The sequence below is a fragment of the Podarcis melisellensis genome (genome assembly GCF_964234715.1).
Source record: "Podarcis melisellensis genome assembly, chromosome: 14".
Taxonomy (NCBI): domain Eukaryota; kingdom Metazoa; phylum Chordata; class Lepidosauria; order Squamata; family Lacertidae; genus Podarcis; species Podarcis melisellensis.
Window position 1 is genome coordinate 49176959 of NC_138546.1, and position 18212 is coordinate 49195170.

Below are 18212 nucleotides of genomic sequence, written 5' to 3' on the forward strand. Positions count from 1 at the left end.
ACTGTTGAGCAGCTCTTGCCATCAGAATGTTTAGTTGGGACCTCCTTTATTGTAATTTGAATCCATCCGTTTGGGTCCTGTCCTTTGGAGCAGCAGAAAGCAAGCTTGCTCCCTGTGACAGCCCTTCCGATATTTGAAGATAGCCATCCTGTCACCAAGGAGAGATGGAAAGCTATGTGGCAACCATTCCACACGGAGACTATTTGGTGACTTCTCCCCGTTACACACCCGTTTCAGCACCTGAAAATGTGTGGCCATTTTTGATCAGTCCTAAATGCTAGCTAGCTGTGATGCTTAGGCCAGAATATGACCCCAATTTTATACCTTTTATACAGCATATATGATGGAAATGTTGAACTCAGTGGGACTTACTTTTGAGTAGAAGTGCATAAGACTGAACTTAGGCATCTTTGTGTGTGCGTGTCTTTATTTTAAAGTGAAAAATTGAATAGCATGGATAGCGCTTTTTGAAGTTGCTTAGCAAAGGTCAAGAAATGACTTCTTTAAATGAAACTGTGACTTTTCTGGGGAGTGGAATGTCCTGTTGTTGTTGTTGTTGTTGTTGTTGTTGTTGTTGTTGTTGTTGTTGTTGTTGAAGTGGTAGTAAATGTCACCATATGTATATTGTATGGGGAAGAACCCTGATAGATTTTCTGTGCAAAACAAAATAGTTGCTCACAAGAGATTCTTCTGTGCTCTAAGAAGTTAATCAGCCTCAGATATATACACATATATATTTGCATTGATCAGTAATGTCAGATGCAAATGCCCAAAAGATTGATTGTGCGATACTGAAACATTTGCTCAGTGATAGACGTGGCCGTGTTATGTTCTGGTATTTTCATGACATTTCCTTTTGCTTTGCTCTGAACACTTGCTCGCTGATGTCAGGGAGTTGGTCTGAATTAGCAAGACGACATGGATCCTTTTGCTGATAACAGTGTGATGAGAACTGTGTGCTTTGAGCAGCACAGATTGCATGGAAGTGATTGCAGGAGCTTAGTCTTGAATGCAAACACTGAAATGTCATTTATATATAATCAGGGCCTATTGGTTTAAAGCAACTTTCCCATTTTTGCAGCTTACATTTTTGAACAAGTATGCATGCTAACAAATAACAAATAACAAATCTAATTTGTCTGTTTGCAACAAAATAGAGTTTTGTTCACTTTAGAAGTATATTCGAAGATTGGGAAAAAAATGCATGAAACATGGATATTGCATGCTATCTGCATGCCATTATATATGCTTAGAGATGAGAGACAGATTTCTGTTTGAGTCTCTTTGAACACATGCAAGGAGATTAAGAAATATGATTTCTTAAAATTATGTATGGCATGGAGAAAAGTAGACAGAGAAAAGTATCTCCTTCTCTCCTAATGGTAGAACTGATGGACATCCAACAAAGCTGAACTTTGGAAGATTTTGGACAGATAAAAGGAAGTACTTCTTCACACAGTGCAGAGTTAAACGAAGGAACTTGATTCCACAGGAGGCAGTAATGGCCACCAACTTGAAGAGCTTTAAAACAGGATTAGATGAAGGAGGAAGCTAGCAGTGGCTACTAGCCACAATGGCTATGCTTTGCCTCCATGGCCAGAGGCAGTAACACTTCTGAATGCCAGTTCACACAGGAACAGACCCTCCCAGTGTCCCTATTTTCCAGGGACACTCCTGGATTTACAGAAGTCATGGGTTAGTGTTACATACAAGCCATACTATTCTGAGCACTATGAAGAGAACTATCAGATGTGGCCTCTGGCAGGAAGACATATAGTTTTTGGTGTCATCCTATTCTCCCCAGTTTCTGGGTGTTTTTGTTTTTCTAAAAGCTTTATTTTAAACCAGTGGTTCTCAAAAGAATACCGTCAGACCTTCCAAGTACCTCTACTTTCCAAGGACAGTCCCAGATTTACAGAAGCTATCCCGGTTTCTGATTTGATCCCGGAATTTCCCACTTTTCCTTAGGATGTCCCTATTTTCATCAGAGAAATGTTGGAGGGTATATGACCCCCTGAGCCACCTGAAGGCAGTCCTGTATAGGGAAGTTTTTAGATGTTTAATGTTATATTATGTTTATATATATATGGGAAGCTGCTCAGAGTGGCTGGAGCAACCCAGTCAGATGGGCAGGGTATTAGAGAATAATTTGTTGTTGTTGTTGTTGTTGAATAGGACGTCCCTATTTTCATCGGAGAAATGTTGGAGGGTATGCAGGAGGGGAGAGGGCTGTTGGGCTTGAGTCCTGCTTGCCAGTTTCCCACAGACACCTGGCTGAGCTCGAGTTCTGCTTGTGGGTTTCCACTATGAGATCAGGATGCAGTACAAGATGAGTCCTTGGCCTGATCCAGTTGGCTCTCCTTATGTTCTTATTTGCTTGCTTGCTTGTTTCATGAATGGCTTCCTGTGAAACACCTCAAAGCAATATAACAATAAAAGCATCAACAATTAAAAAATTATATAAAACCATGTCGTCTAGAAAAACAAAAGAATTTCTAAACTACAGAGATAGAGTTGGATGAAAATCCCCACTTCTATAAGTTGCTTGTGGAAAGAGAAAGATGACATGAAAGTTAAACCTGCAATCCTAGGTGCACTTATTTGGAAGGAAGATCTGAATTTGTGTGCTTAGGATTGGGCTAAAACTGGCAAGAGGTGGCAGTTCCTGGGCAAAATAGCTTTTCTACCAGAGATGGAAAGTTGCAGTCCAGGCTGTCTGATTGTTCCATACAGGCAATTTCCCCACTCACAAGCATTCAAGTCGTGCACGACCACACAGGGACAGTTTTCATCACTGGCAGGGGGTGGGGCAGGGGTGTAACGGGGACTGAATGGGGCAGGGGCAGAATGGGGGAATCCCTGCTCATGTGTGTCCCGGTGACATACGCAGCAGCCGAGAACAGAACCCCTACATAAGTGATGATTCCCTGCACATTGCCAAGGAGTTGAAGGGCCTAAAACAAGAACTCCCAGAAAGACTTGGTGGACAACGCGTCTGTGTTTCTAATCATCTTTTGGTCCCTGTGTTCAAGAAAATAGAAAAGTTGCATCCCTTGTTGCCTAACTTAAAGTTTAACTTCAGAAGTCAGATTCTTTGGCTCCTAGTTCTGTCTCTTACACAGGAAGGTAGCCTTGATAAATGGTCCTGACTGAGTTTCAGGAAATTAAGTATTGGGTTTCCATAGGTTAAGCCCTGTTAGTCTGTTGCAGCAAAGGGTTCTAGGAGCCTTGGGGCACCTGAAAGAGTAACACATTTATTTTGGCATAAGTTTTCAAGAATTACAGAACATCAGAGTCAGTGGAGTAAGTGAAACCTTATAAACTGCTTAGTCTTTAAGATGCCACAAAGGTCTGTTGTATAGGGTTTGCTTGAGTCAAGTCTTTTTAAACAGTTTTTTTAAAAGGCATATTAAAATGGGATTTTTTAATATAAAAAAATACTTAAAGAAATATCACCTGAAATCCTGTTGGGAAGTGGCTACATCCATGGTCATTTTGTTCAGATGTGGCTTTCTCTGTCCTGTGTTCCTTACTGAAGTGCATGGAATATTTTTTAGTGGTTTGAACTCGTTCTACAAACATCTCAGCTCGGAATACAAATGAACTGATTCCTGATGCTGAGTGCTTACAAAAATGATAACCTTACGTTCAGTTCTTCATTGTGGTGTGCTGGGTATGGACCTGAGCTGTAATCCTTGTTGAGCTGTTAAGTTCCCTAGTGATCTTGGATCCAGTTGACCCACCTCATAAGGCCATTTGAGGTCTAAGTGGGATATAAACCTTTAGTATGCCTTCTTGTGCTGCTTGGATGAGGGCATGGGATGCCGATGTGTTGGCTGCTTTTTATTATTATTGAGAGACAGTGTAGTGTAGTGGTGAGAGTGTCAGACTAGGACCTGGGAGACCAGGGTTCAAATCCCTACTTGGCCATGAAACTCCCTGGCAGGGGCAGAGGAAGGGGGTACAGTGGGGGGTTCTGCCCCAGGTGTCACTACCAAGGGGGGGGTGACAAAATGCTGGGCAGCACTCACTGCAGGGCTTGCAGCGTGCCCAAGCCACGCATCTCTCCTGGGAGTGACACAGTGGCTTGGGCACTCGCAGGCTCCGCGCTGTGTCAAACAGTCCACCTGCTGTCTCCCCCTCAGCTGTAGGGCGGCTGAGTGGCAGGAGGCGGGCAGACTCCTTGGAGGCCCTGCGGAGCGTTCTGCCCCGGCTGGCCCTGCCCCCGCGGGTGGTTGGCCTCACCCCTGGGCGCCAGGCATGCGTACTGTCCCAGGCGCCTGATCAGCTTGCTCTGCTGCTGCTCCCTGTGTGACCTCAGGCCAATCACTGCCTCCCAGACTAATCTGCCTCACAGAGTAATTGTGGGGAGTAAATGAGGACAGAGGAGAACCTTCATGGCACCTCAAGCTCATGGGGGGGGAGATGGGATATAAACCCAACAAAATATGATAATAAATGAATAAAAACTTTCTCCTTTGGCTTGCTGCCAGAGTTTCCATTCTTGGTGTGTGAAGAAATAGACAACGTAAGAAGCAAAAGCTTTAATTAGTCTCAGAGGTGCTATTGGGTTTAGTTGTTAAATGACTGCCCTCTATGGCTATTGGGATGGTCCCAATCAGTTTGCTAACAGTGACTCTCCTCTCTTTCCCTCTAGGTATTTCTGTAACAAAGAAGACCCACACATGTAAGTAAGGCTTTCTGATTTGGTCACTTTCGCTTATGCACAGGACAATTGCATTGGTGTGATGATGAGTGTTGCCTTTTTGTTGGGTCCTCCATTAACCAATAAGCTTGGAGGGCAGGAGAGCTGGAAAGGTGACGGAGCTCTTGCTTGACTTATCAGCTTGCTCCATAGGGGACCAAAGAGCTTATAAAAGGCAGAGGATACGCAGGAATTCTGGTAGACCCAGGACTTGGGGAGAAATTCCTACAAGAGCTTCTTATCTCTAAGGCAGTTCCATCTTTGAGAAACAGAGAGTGATATGGACATAACTGTGGGATGCAGGCAAGGCATTTGAGGAGTCTCAGCAACTGCTTAGGATTAGGAATTGGAAGTGTCATAATTTCATATCTATGCTTGACAAATGCAACCTGAAGTAAGAGGAAATAATTGCTATTTTTCTGGTGTGAGGCAGAACAATGCCCACGTTAATCTTTGCTGTGCTAAGTCTCTGCCCTGTCTGCTAGCCCGGTGACTTTTTTTACCGCAGGTTCTTGTGGGCTTCTGTCAGTTGGGAGGCTTCGGTTGGAAATAATGAAGTGACATTTGCTGTTCACCATGCGCATGCTGCACAATAACCTTAATAACTTTAAATTACCTCCCAGTCTTCATTATTTCAGAGATAAGTCTGAAAGAGGGATGGCAAAATCCTAAGGTTCAAATTACAAAAGTCCCGAATCAAGTTAAAATAAGCCCAAGTGGATTTGCACCACCAGTCACTTCCAAGGACATTATCCTTGGAAACTTCCCAAAATTGGAAATGAAATGATGGTGGATCTGCTCTTGTTTCATGACTCTGTTAGCTGTTATTGCCTTTTCAACAGAGTAAAACAGCTGTAAAGACATTGCAGAAATGGGTTATCACTCAGACTGTGCCTCCATTCCAGAAAAGCTTATCAACAGACTTGTCAGGATACTAAAACTCGCCTGGTGCAATGCCATCAGAGATGTGCCATCTGATTCTAGACTCTCCATCAGTGTAAATGGGCAATCTCATTTCCTCAACATTCATGAAACTGTTTAAATGATGTCTCAATCAAAGGAGTGTCACATTGCTTGTTAAAGTCGCTTTTTGTGGCCATAGTCTGCATTTTAAAGCTCTGTGTCCGAGCATCGTTTTACAGTATTTTACTTTTTTTGCTCCACAGCTTTCCTTGTGAAAACTCACTCTTTAAAGCTCATTTCAAGCAAACATCAATCCACAGGAAACCCATTTGCTCTGATTCAAATTTAAAGAGCAGGTTTTCATGGGGAAAACTCAGGGCAAAACAAAAAGCGATTGGACATGGAGCATTAAAGGGTGGACCTCTGCCTGGAAAGAAAGAGGCAAAAGGAAAGTGTGGATAAGCCCTAAGCAGCTGAGACTCTTGCAAGCTCCTCCCAAACCCACCACTACCACTTGCCTTTCAACTTTTGTATGTTCTGCTCTGTTCTACTTCCTGCTGTGGAGCAGACATGAAATCCAGCTACCGTTTCCCCAGATGAGGAAGGCTGGAGTTTGGAGCAGAGTGGTCAGGTCTTGCTCAGCAATGAATTAGCTCAGACTGGAAGCTTTAGTACAGGCATTGGAGGACGTCACCCCTTCCAGACTCTGCATCAGGCCTCAACCCAAGCAAGTGCTTCCATGCGCTTCCTCCTCCTCCTCCTCCTCCCAAATAGCCTCACAGATACTTTCCCAGCAGCTTTGACATTCCTGCCTGACTCACCAGCTCCTCTGCTCTGGAGAGGAGAGACTGGTGACTGGAGCTTAAAGCCAGCCAGAAACCCAGGGAGTTGGTGTGGTGATCTCCAGTCCTGGGGCAGAACTGTCCAGATTTGATGATTCCTCACTGGCTGTATGGAGATCTGCTGGAGGGTCCTGCTCCCCTTGTTCCTCCTCTGAGGTGAACTCAGATTTGAAGCAGGGTTGATCTCAGACATCTGCTTATTATTGTAGGGCAAGGAAAGGGGCAGAAGAGAAGACCAGCAGGAGCACTGAGAGCAGAATCCATGACCATTTTAGCTCCCTGTGTTTCCTTGGAAGGAAGCACCATCAGTTCAGTGGAAGTTGCTTTCACATAAGTTGCTAAGAACTGAAGCTATTGGAGATGGAGGAACTCAAAGTGCTCAGTGCAGTCGGTAAAAAATTGCAGTTACCAAGTTACCACTTACCTTAATGTCATCATGCTGCATGTGCCCCTAACAGTGACGGCCAGTAGTGCAGAGTTCCTTGCATGATGATGTCACAGTATGGGGGCGGACTGAGTCTCCTTCCCCTCAGCAGCTGCATAGCATCCTTGATTTGAGTGTTGCATTGAACTATCGTCAGTAAACTCCTGTGTCTTGAGCCATTGAAGCCCCATCCAAATATCTAGAACAGTATAAAGAATAATATTAGGAGGTATTGAGAATGGAGGAGGTGAGTTCACGAGTGGGAGGAAGGGGTAAGTAATTTGGTTGGTGGGAAGAATCAGATCTATCAATAGCTTAATGATAAGCATAATGACTACCAACTGAACCTGCACACTCAGGACCAGTCCATCTCTGAATGCCAGTCGCTGGGGTGCAACAGTAGGAAAGGGCTCTTGCACTCCTGTCCTGCTTGTGCGCTTCCTAGAGGCTTCTTCTGTTGGGGATCACAGTGGCAAGCAGGATGGTGGGCTAGACAGACCGTTGGCCTTTTCTTTCATTAACGTTAAAATCAACCTGCAGAGTTGATTCCGGGCTCGTATTTCCAGGTGGCTCAGAATAAATCTGAGAGCCTCTCCTGTTTTGACTTTGGGGTGTGAAGTCAAGGGAGGCTTTTTAGTTTTTTGTTTTAAAGCGTGCACATCCCACTTTCCTCCAAAAGTCAGAACTTTGCTGGAGTGATAGTTAACGGTGTGTGGCTGTTAGCCCCACTGCCTCTGGAGAACTGGAGAAAACTGAATCCTGTCCCCCGAGGCCAATGAAATAGCTGTTTGGTCCCTCGTGTGTTTCTGCCTAATAACTTAACCGGGCAGCCTGGAGGTCCCTTGGGGGCTTCTCTGCAAGACTGCTCCCTCTCTTTGCTAAGATTGCTTATTAAAAATGATTTTATAATGAAGTTGCCTCAAATAGCAGCAAGTTTCTTGCTTGTCCTTGAAGCACTGTTTGCCCTGGTAAAATAATCCTCGAGACAACCATGCTCTCTCTCTCTCCTTTGCTTGGTTCAAACTTTTTTATAAACTACTATATTACAATTGATTTTTTTCCCCCTTGGCGGGAGGGAAGGAACACCTGTTCCTCACCAGCTGTTTAGAAGAGTTGAAATTCCTCCAGTAGCCATTAAAGTGAAACGTGTCTTATTTGTCTTTCATCCATAAGCCAGCCATCTATCACCCTTTGTTCCTTCCTCTGACATGCCAGCTGAGTTCTAGCTTTAATGGCTGGCTGGCTGGCTGGCTGGCTGGCATGTACTGCCTCTCCGTCTCGAGATAGGCATGGGCAACAGGGTGCCCTCCAGATGCAACTGGACCAGCATGCCCCTCAATCCTGACCATGGGCTGTGCTGGCTGCAGCTGATTGGAGGCGGAGTCCCATGAAATCCAGTGGGCACTGAATTGGCTGCCTCTGCCTCAAGTGGTGGATCACTTGAAGTAACATGGCTGATTCTGCATGGCCACAGACAGGTCAAGCTCACGGTGCACTAGATTCACCCAGCCATTACACTGCCCCTTGAATGGTGGCCAGCAACCAGTATCTTCATGGTGTGAATTTTCAACAGACTCCAACTCTGCTTAAAATAACTTCTCCTGTGTTTGCAAACACATGAAGTGAGTTAATTTGCCCACGGCCATAACATCCAAGACCTAATTCAGAATGCCCACAAATGCCTCACAATTTGTAACTTCTTTGCCACATAACTGAGGTATCTCCAACTTGAGTATAAGCGGAAGGACCTGGGCAGTCCAGTGCACATAGGAGCCCATAGATATCAGCTTGTTAGAAGTGTCACATAATACCTGTTCCGCATTTGTACAAACTCGGTCTTTTAGTGTGGCAGCACCCACACTTTGGAACTCCCTGCCTGTTGATATCAGGCAGGCACCTTCATTCTACTGTCTTCGGCACCTACTACAAACGTTTAGCAAGTTGATGAGAGTTTTAATTTGTTTTTAGTTTACTGTTATATCAACTTTTTAAAAGTCTTAAATATTTGTTATTAATTCTTCTTAGTGATAATTTTATTATTTTATCATTTTGTAAACCGCTTGGAAGTTGTTGTTTTTACAATCAAGAGGTGTATAAATTTTATGAAATAAATATATAAATAAACTTAGTCCTCTGAGAAACAAGTGAAAAGCCTTCCCTTTTCTGGCATGGTTTTTGGAAGTTGAGTCAGCTCACACGCTTATTTTTGTCCTCTGAATTTGGTTTAGTACTTTTATCTATTAACGGTTCTGTGTGATATTATTTGAGCTTGTATTCCTTGATGGTTGTCGTCTTATGTTGAATGGCCATTTGCTTTCATGCTAATTTCATAGCAAATTGTGGATGGGAACTTTGCTTGTTTGTGATCACAAATGCCTTTTCACACTCCAGGTTCGGGAAACTCTTTGGACAGCACAAACACACAGACCCCCCACAGTGAGCCGACCCTCTTGCTGCAGAAAGTCTAACTGGCCCCTGATCAGGTGTGGGCCCTCAGCAGATGCCCTTGGCGCTGATCTGGTTCACAAATTATGCCCAGCAAAACTGGGTTGGCCTCATTGATCAGGCTATGGAAACCAATCCCAGCTTTCTGACGAGCGTACCAGATGGGCGGGGTATAAATAATAAAGTATTAGCAGGTGGCGCTGTGGGCTAAAGCCTCAGCGCCTAGGACTTGCCGATCGAAAGGTCGGCGGTTCGAATCCCTGCGGCGGGGTGCGCTCCCGCTGCTCGGTCCCAGCGCCTGCCAACCTAGCAGTTCGAAAGCACCTCTGGGTGCAAGTAGATAAATAGGGACCGCTTACCAGCGGGAAGGTAAACGGCGTTTCCGTGTGCGGCTCTGGCTCGCCAGAGCAGCGATGTCACGCTGGCCACGTGACCCGGAAGTGTCTCCGGACAGCGCTGGCCCCTGGCCTCTTGAGTGAGATGGGCGCACAACCCCAGAGTCTGTCAAGACTGGCCCGTACGGGCAGGGGTACCTTTACCTTTACCTTTACCTTTATTAGTATTACCTGTAGGAAACTCACCATTTTGTTTTTTGACACCTTCAGACATTAAACCTACATAACTTGACAGGTGAAGAGGCTCTAATATGGTCGAGGAAAGGACTGGTGTTCTCCCTCCCTCCCTCCCTCCCTCCCTCCCTCCTCGCACCTGGCCTTTAACTAGCATCCACTAAGCTGGGCCATTTTATCCTGCAGGGTCAGCGTCTGCATTTGCCTCCCGTGGGATATGCCGGCATCTAATCCACCTGTGAGTTGAGAATGCTCAGTGCCGTAATCCGGAGCTTGTAAAGCTCACTCTTCTTAATCTGTGAGGGAATCGCCACATTGAGAACGGCAGCGGCCAGCCAGTACATGGAGACGTGCTCAGATTCCCTTTGAGATAGAGTTGTCTTGCTCCCCGTGACCAGCGCCTCTCTTTCAAGGCCCTCTCCATAAGCTGATTCCTTATCTCTTATCGTTACCATTATTAAACCAGATACGTAGCTGGAAGGGTAGCCAGAGGATTCACATAGATAGAGGAAATGGATTTTCTGTCCCAGTTGGAATAGCCGCTTCTTCCTTCATGGGAGTGAGCAGCAAACGTTGAGAGCAAATATTTCAAATTACAGTATCCCGGGGGAGGGGGGAATAAATAAATTTGAAGACTAAGGGTGTTCTCTTTCTTTTTAAGGACTCTCTTCTTTTCTTTCTTTTTTAAATCTCATCTATTGGCTTTTTGTAACTTGTTACAGCAAAGCAGTATAAGAACAAAGATATTCTTCTCGCTCTCTTTGCTGCTACATTAAATACCATCCTAGCTTTTCCTTCTTCCTCAGTGCTAATGACAACTGCTTCTTCAGGACAGGTGACGGAATGGAGGAATCCATCTACAGTATTTCTGTTCCGTGTACTTTCCCTTGTAATCACTCATACAACTGTTCTGTTCCATATCTACATTAATCTGCATTATCACTGTTTTTCAAAACCTTTCAACAAATGTATCCTAAAACACACCACAAGCTTGCAAGCACGTGTCTGTCACATTCCCATATTACACTTTCACTGCATATCTAACTATATAAAGGTGCAAAAGGCGATTATGGCAGCTCTCATAAGTTTTCCATTTGATATCACCATCTACCAAAACACGTTGTTTTGTTTGAATGTTTGTCTTAATACTTCACTCCCAGCTGTGTGAATCATAGTTAATGACAGCCGTCCACCAGCAGACAAGTTTAATGGTCCATAAAAATCCCAGCCCTTGGGGTGTCACTGGATATTTATTGTTACACAAAGCAAAGGAGTAAATTTGTCACTTTCAGATTTAGGTGACTCGAATCGGCGCTTTAAGGCTGCAGGAAGTGCTGGCTTCAAATCACTTTCATTGCATCTCATTATTGTTGGTCGCAGATGTGATGATTTTGTTGGGGGAGGAGGGCTTATTTGCTTATATCTTTCCACCCTGTCCCCTTCCCCTGTCCTGCCTTCACATGCGCTCCATCAAGCCAGACTCAACTGGGGGAGGGCCTACAAACATTTTGCCAGTGATGCAAGATATATTGGTTGTGGTTGCCCCGGTCGAGTTACCAGCTCAGGAGCATCCCAGACCATGAGATTTCAGGGCCCAAACCCCAAGTCCACATGGTTTTGTAGCATCTTTTACTTTGTGCTTCATTTAAGAACTTGCTGGCTGCTTATGGGGGGGAAAGAGCAGACAGATGCTTTAGCAAATAATTCAGTCAATAAATTGTACCTAGCGGCAGACAGGTGCTTTATTTTGGGGTGAAAGTCCCCTCCCCACCTCCAAAAAGAGGTAAGTGAGGTGCAACAGACTTTCCTCCAACTTCTATTCTCATTGATAATGAAAGTTGTGATTATTTCATCTGAGAGAGCTTCACTTGTCAGTATGTAGGCTGTTCTGCTTTCTCTCTCAACTTTCTGTCTAGTCATTTTCCACCTCCTTCCCACACCCTGACAAGTATTTCAGTTGCATATTCAGTCCCTGGTTGATTCCTTCCAATGTTAAAACAGGCTTTCCTCTCAGCCTTCCCTAACCCAGTGCTGTGCAAATGTTTTGGACTAAGGTCTCATCAGTCCCAGCAAAAAATCCACAGAAGCATCCCCCGCCCCCCAAGAATCCCATGAGAAGGAAAGAGCATGCTCAGTGGTCCCAGAATTCTGGCTGGACAAGACCATTCCCAGCTGGAAATGGGGAAATGGTTTTGGGAGCAAAAATGGAATGGAGTATCCTGAGTACATCAGCAGAGGATAGGAGCACTTTGGAGGGGAGGTTGTAGCCTCTGCCTGCTCCTCCTTGGGAAAGGGTGTGCTGTTAAAAGGATCTGGATCTGGGAGGAAGGGCTCCAGGCAGGGGCTAGGGCCATACCACTCCTCCAAGGGGGACCCCAAGGAGAAGGGGTCCCCCTATTTGATGTAGGACATAGGGCACCCGCCTCCAAGATGTGGTTTACCCTTAGATGCACTTCCAGCAGATAGGTTGGAGTGGAATAGCAATGGCTTTACCCAATGCCTATGCCAAACCATTCACTACTGTAACCAATAAAGTTGTGGCCTTATTTGAACCCAAAGCCCAATATGCTGTTGTCCAGTGTGGTTATTTATCTCTCCAGGGAACTGTGGGGTCAGGGGGCCTTGGCACACAACACTCTGTGCTGTGACGCTTTGGTGCAAGCCCTTATTGTAGAAGTCATGATTTAATTCCTCCTCTGGTAAAGCCATGTTTTAAACAGGGTGGAGGAAATTGTATGTTTTTGACTCCTTGACACAATGAGGCAAAGATAGGGGAGTCACATGCTCATGTTGTTGTTTTTTCATTGTGGGTGGGAAGAATAAGAAAATGTTGCTTATCACCTTCAAGGCGCTGACCCTTCGTCTCCTGCAAGGAATAATTACTCATTTTCAGTTGCTTCCCCTAGAACTGCTTAATGAATGTTGCATAAGGTTTAGAAGTAGGGCAAGCTGATGGGATCGTTGCTCAGGTGTCTGGGAGAAGCCAAAGGGACAGCAAGAGCTGGAGGACAGGAGGGGCCAGAGATGACCTTACAAACTTCCCCTTTCCAGCTGGGACAAACTCACCTAAATGGCGCCTTGTTCTCCTAGAGGTGGTCAAGTGGCTGGGGTTGTGGCTGGAATGACAGGAATGCGTCTCTGCTTTACGTAAAATGAAAAAGAAATGAAATAAAATCCCTGCATATGGAAAAACAGCAGATCAGGGAACACAATCCCAGCTCTCACTGAAGCAAGGAGGAGGGGCCTCTATTGCCCGTTCCCTTTCTGAGGCCACGCCCCACAGGTGGGTGGGACCAGAGAGAGAAGTGGGCAAAGGCTGAGGTAAGAGGAGTCAGAGTAATGGATATGACACTCACCTCTGTACAGACAGCTACATTCCAGCCACACAAAGGCAGTGCAGGAGAGCCAAGGCAAGTCAGTGAGGGGATGGTCTGTGGTGAGGGGTGCAGTCTGGGTCCCCATGCTCCCCACCGCTATCTTAAATGGCAAGTGCAAAATCGTGAGTCTGTGGAGTGGAGCTCAAGGTCATCGCCCTCTCCTCAGGTGCACAAGTGGGAGGAAGGTGCAGAAGTTCATCAAAATAAGTAGCATTGTAACCTGTGCAGGAAAGTACAGAATTCTCAGCACCAGGGCAGCATGTGAGCAGGAGTTTAATTATTTACCACCATCACCCTGGCAGGGGACTGGGAGGCAGCAATGTGTCAGAAAGCAAAGAGGTGCCCTTAGAGATCCTATTGGGGGGAGACATCATTGCCGAATTGAGCTGACTCTTATCTGCAGAACCCCTCCCTGGTTTCTCTTTCTTGGTTATGTTGGCGTGTGACCAGATACTGAGGACTGGGTTATAGAAAGAGAAACACTAGCTGGACCTGCAGCAGATGTTGTATTGCGGGAGTGCTTGTGTGCAGGAATCCTGCCAGTCACCCAGACCCATTTCTAGGATGCCCTATGTCACCCCCACCCCCATTTTCTATTTCCCCCACTCCACTAGTCAGACTGCATTTCATGAATGCTGAATGTGCACAGTTCCTCCTTAGGACCGCCCCCCCAATCTTTTTGTACATAATTATGCAAGCCTTCAGATTCACCCCCATGCCTTGTGATACCTCCCCTGGTGCTGTTTTGGCTAATGAGTTTCCTATTAGTATTTAATATAAGTTATGGAAAGGCAATGATGTACATTCAAGTTCTTCTGTGGACTCACTAACCAAAGTATCAGTTACCTTGAAACACCAAGTGGTTAAACAGGGAGGTGGTTATCGAGTCCCCAGAGTAAAAGGGGGTGTGGAGCATAAGATTTTGTGCTATATCCTTGAGGCAGAAACCCAGTCACAGCGAGAGGCTGTGAACCACCACTTGGCAGCTGAAACTTAATTTACATTCTGACGTCACTGAGTACCATCCCTCCCTTCCTTAAGAGACTTTCTGGTCTGTCATTATTCCATGCCAGCTTAATAGATGAAAGGGGCCAATTTGCATTAAGAAGTAAACACTTATACAGGAATCTGCCTCCCCTATGATGAAAGCTTGCAACATTTGAAACTTTTTAGTCTAGAAAAAAGGCAAGTGAGATGTGTCATGAGAGACATGTATAAAATGTCATGGAGAACAAGGGTAGAGAAAAGTTTTTGTCCTTCTCTCATAGTACTACTACTACTAGTAGTAATATTTTTATTATTTATACACTGCCCATCTGGCTGGGTGTAATTCGTGGGCATTCACTGAAGCTGAGTGTCAGAAGATTCCCCACATAGTTCAACTCTGCAGCTCCCTTTGGCAGGAGGCCGTGATGGCAGCCAACTTTAAAAGAGGATTAGACACATCCAGGGAGGAGGAGAGGGCTATGGGTGGCTACTAGCTTGGATGACTCCACTGTGCCTCCAAGGTCAGAGGCAGTAATGGAAACTGCGGGGGGAGGGAGTGTTTTGTGCTCTGGCCCTGCAGACAGTCACAGAAATAAGATGGGTCCTCAAAATAAGTGTCAAAAACTGGGGTAAAGAGGTGCCTCTTCAGCATTCTTCAGGAACTACTGTATTTTTTGCTCTCTAAGACTTACTTTCTCCCTCCTATAAAGTAAGGGAAAATGTGTGTGCGTCTTATGGAGTGAATGCAGGCTGCGCAGCTATCCCAAAAGCCAGAACAGCAAGAGGGATTGCTGCTTTCACTGCGCAGTGATCCCTCTTGCTGTTCTGGCTTCTGAAATTCAGAATATATTTTTTCTTGTTTTCCTCCTCCAAAAACTAGGTGCGTCTTGTGGTCTGGTGCGTCTTATGGAACAAAATGAGGATGCTGGCTCTAAGGGGAGGGAGTTCCCCAATTTAGGTAGGGACTACCTCTCACAGGTCCCCTCTGAGGATGGAGGAACTACCCAGAGGGGCCCCTTCTGCCCATCTCAGCACCTGAGACGCAATGCAGAGAAGGAGACAGTCTTTTAGATATCTGGGACCTGAGTTGTTTAGGGCTTTAAACACTAACGTGATGTCAGGCTGCCAGAAAAGCCCTTCCGCCCGTGCCTGCAATAATGAACCTTATTGCTCAGTAACCAAGGAGTCAGCACAAGGTACATCCATCAGATAAGCAGGTCAGTTGCAGAAGCTAAAGTTCTGGCCCCTCTTCCCCCCTTATTTAGACCTCCCTTCTTGCATTTTTTCACCGTGACTCAGCTTTTCTTAATTGTTCTAGGCTTTTCTTGACCCTCCTTTCCTGTGCTGAGAGTGGGGGAGGAGAAAGAGTGGAATCAGGACTCTGTTACAGAGCAGGAGATGCAACCCTGCTCCTTCTCTTACCAGTGTCTGTGACTACTCAAACTTCTCCCCTTCACACTCACTCTCTGCTGATGATTCCTCCCTGGTTCAAAATCCCCTTCCCCCTCAGGTTCCTCCTGGACCACTGGCTGACACCAGTTTTCCTCATCCAGCCAGTCCCTGACACGTGAGCAACTTCAATTGGGCCCAGGAATGGACTGGCAACCAGCGCAGCTGTATGAAAATTGGTGTTCAATGAACTCTAAATGGAACTCCAGCCAGTAATCTGGCTGCTGCATTTTGGACCATCTGAAGTTTCTGAGATCTTCAGGGGCGACCCTACACAGAGCACATTGCAATACAGTGGTATCTCGGGTTAAGTACTTAATTTGTTCCGGAGGTCCATACTTAACCTGAAACTTTTTCTTAACCTGAGGCACCACTTTAGCTAATGGGGCCTCCTACTGCCGCCGTGCCACCGGAGCACAATTTCTGTTCTCATCCTGAAGCAAAGTTCTTAACCTGAAGCAATATTTCTGGGTTAGCGGAGTCTGTAACCCGAAGTGTATGTAACCCGAGGTACCACTGTTATCCTAATATGTTGTGACTAGCTGGCAACAGGAACAAACCAATAAGTTGTCTGAAATGTTTTATTTTGTCTCCCAATAAAAGGGTTGAGCAGAGGACACCCTCCCCCAGGAGTGGATGATGTTTTGTCCTGTTATGGGACAAATTTCCCCAAATACTGACTCCCAGAATGTGGCCACTCTTTTCACAGGGCCACCCCATGTGCTGGTATGATATTATTGATGCACAGACTGCACCCAACCAGCCTGACCCTTCCATTTCCTGCCCAATTCTGCTGGAATCTGCTCTCTTTCTGGAAGGCCCCATGGCAGGAGAGAGAGGCCTCAGGGCCCCACCCTCACAAGCACGTCACAGTGTGAAAGTCCACAAGCACTTGTGATGTTCAGAAACCACCCACAGAAGGAACTTGGGGAGCCCTTCCACTCTCCTTGACATACATGGCCTCATCTGCCCTGACCTTTCGCTGAGAATGCTATAAAGGTATGTGGGAGGATGGGGCAGTGAGGTGCCTTATTATTTTGCAGAGTGCCTGGAATGCTTTGGTGTATGGAACGCTTAAGTAGCTAATTGTTTTCCAACAAAATACAGTTTTTGCAGGCCACGTTTTCGTATTGGCATGTGGATCTACTCGCAAAAATAGGGCTGGCCAGCCCCCAGCAGGGGGAACAAATCAGCCCCTGCCTAAGCACATTGTTCTGCTCCTCCCAGACATCACCAATTTTGGTGGCAGCAGCACAAAGAAGAGCATTTAAAGTAGACATAGCACAGCAGTGGGTTGTAGGTGTCAACCTCTCTGCCCAGCACAAGACCCTCATGAGGGTACAAATTGCCCCCTCCCCAGTCAGCGATTAATCAACTGATGAGCAGGGAGGGGAAAGTAACACACACAACACTCTGCTGATCTGCCTGAGGCTGTGTGTCTATGCACAGGTGAGAGTGTAAGTGCAAAAGTGTGGGGTGGTCACACAACCTACACCTGGCACGCAACTCCAGAGAGTTTGGCCAAAAAGGGTTATCCACTCCAGCAGCGAAACCTTTGCATGCCTTACGGACGCTGCATGCCTAGGCATCTTTATTCAGATGAAAGTCCCACACTTTCATTGGGGCTCATGCTCAGGTAAGTTTGCATGGGGCTGTAAACTTAGTTCTGATTTACATGTCACAGAACCAGTGTTGACGCTGCTGGCTGCTCTGTTCTCACTCCCATAGTGATGCAGGCAGAGGCCCACATGGTTAGGGCAGATGGCGCACCACCACTTGCTTCAGAGAATGTGCTTGCAGTATTTTCCTAACTTGAATTAAACACAGATGCACACTTGTTTTAACCTTGGTTTGTTAAATGGGTAATGTCACAGACAAGCAACCAAGCTGCAGCTGGTTTCTCTGAAACTTGGTTTGTTTCCCACATGGTCTTGCTTTGGCAAAGCATCAGGGGTGGCCAAACAAACCATGGTGAAACACAGCTGGCAGGTTTTGGAAATTGTGCCAAACCATAGTTGAAACAAGACACACATTTGCAAACCAACAACAAACAATGGCTCTGCTAGGTGGCTGGTTGCCAAAAAACAAACCATGGTTGGTGGTTAGATTGAAATATTCAAACTATTCAACCCTATTTTGGCTAAAGAAGCCATGGTTGTGTTACATAGTTGCGTTACATACATAGTTGCGTTACATACATAGTTGCGTTACATACATACATACATACATACATACGTACATTGAGTTACATACAAGCCAGGCTATTCTGAGCCCTATGAAGAGAACTATCAGATGTGGCCTCTGGCAGGGAGACATAGAGTTTTTGGTGTCATCCTATTCTCCACAGCTTCTGGGTGGTGTTGTTTTTTAAAAAGACAAACCTTTATTTTAAACCAGTGGTTCTCAAAAGTTTACTGCCAGACCTTCCAAGTGTCCCTACTTTCTAAGGACAGTCCCAGAATTATAGGCACTATCCTGGTTTCTGATTTAATCCTGTAATATCCTGCTTTT

General features: G+C 45.7%; 1 protein-coding gene across 2 annotated transcripts in view; it reads left to right on the forward strand.

Annotated features, from left to right (window-relative positions):
• Window positions 1-18212, forward strand: part of RORA (RAR related orphan receptor A) — a gene marked incomplete at its 5' end in the record, with an annotated part of 352476 nt that overhangs the window by 233248 nt on the left and 101016 nt on the right. For both annotated transcript variants that reach the window (XM_081887706.1, XM_081887708.1), the window contains one exon: window positions 4658-4687. In XM_081887706.1, coding sequence (XP_081743832.1) covers window positions 4658-4687 — 30 coding nt within the window. The remainder of the gene's footprint in view (window positions 1-4657; window positions 4688-18212) is intronic.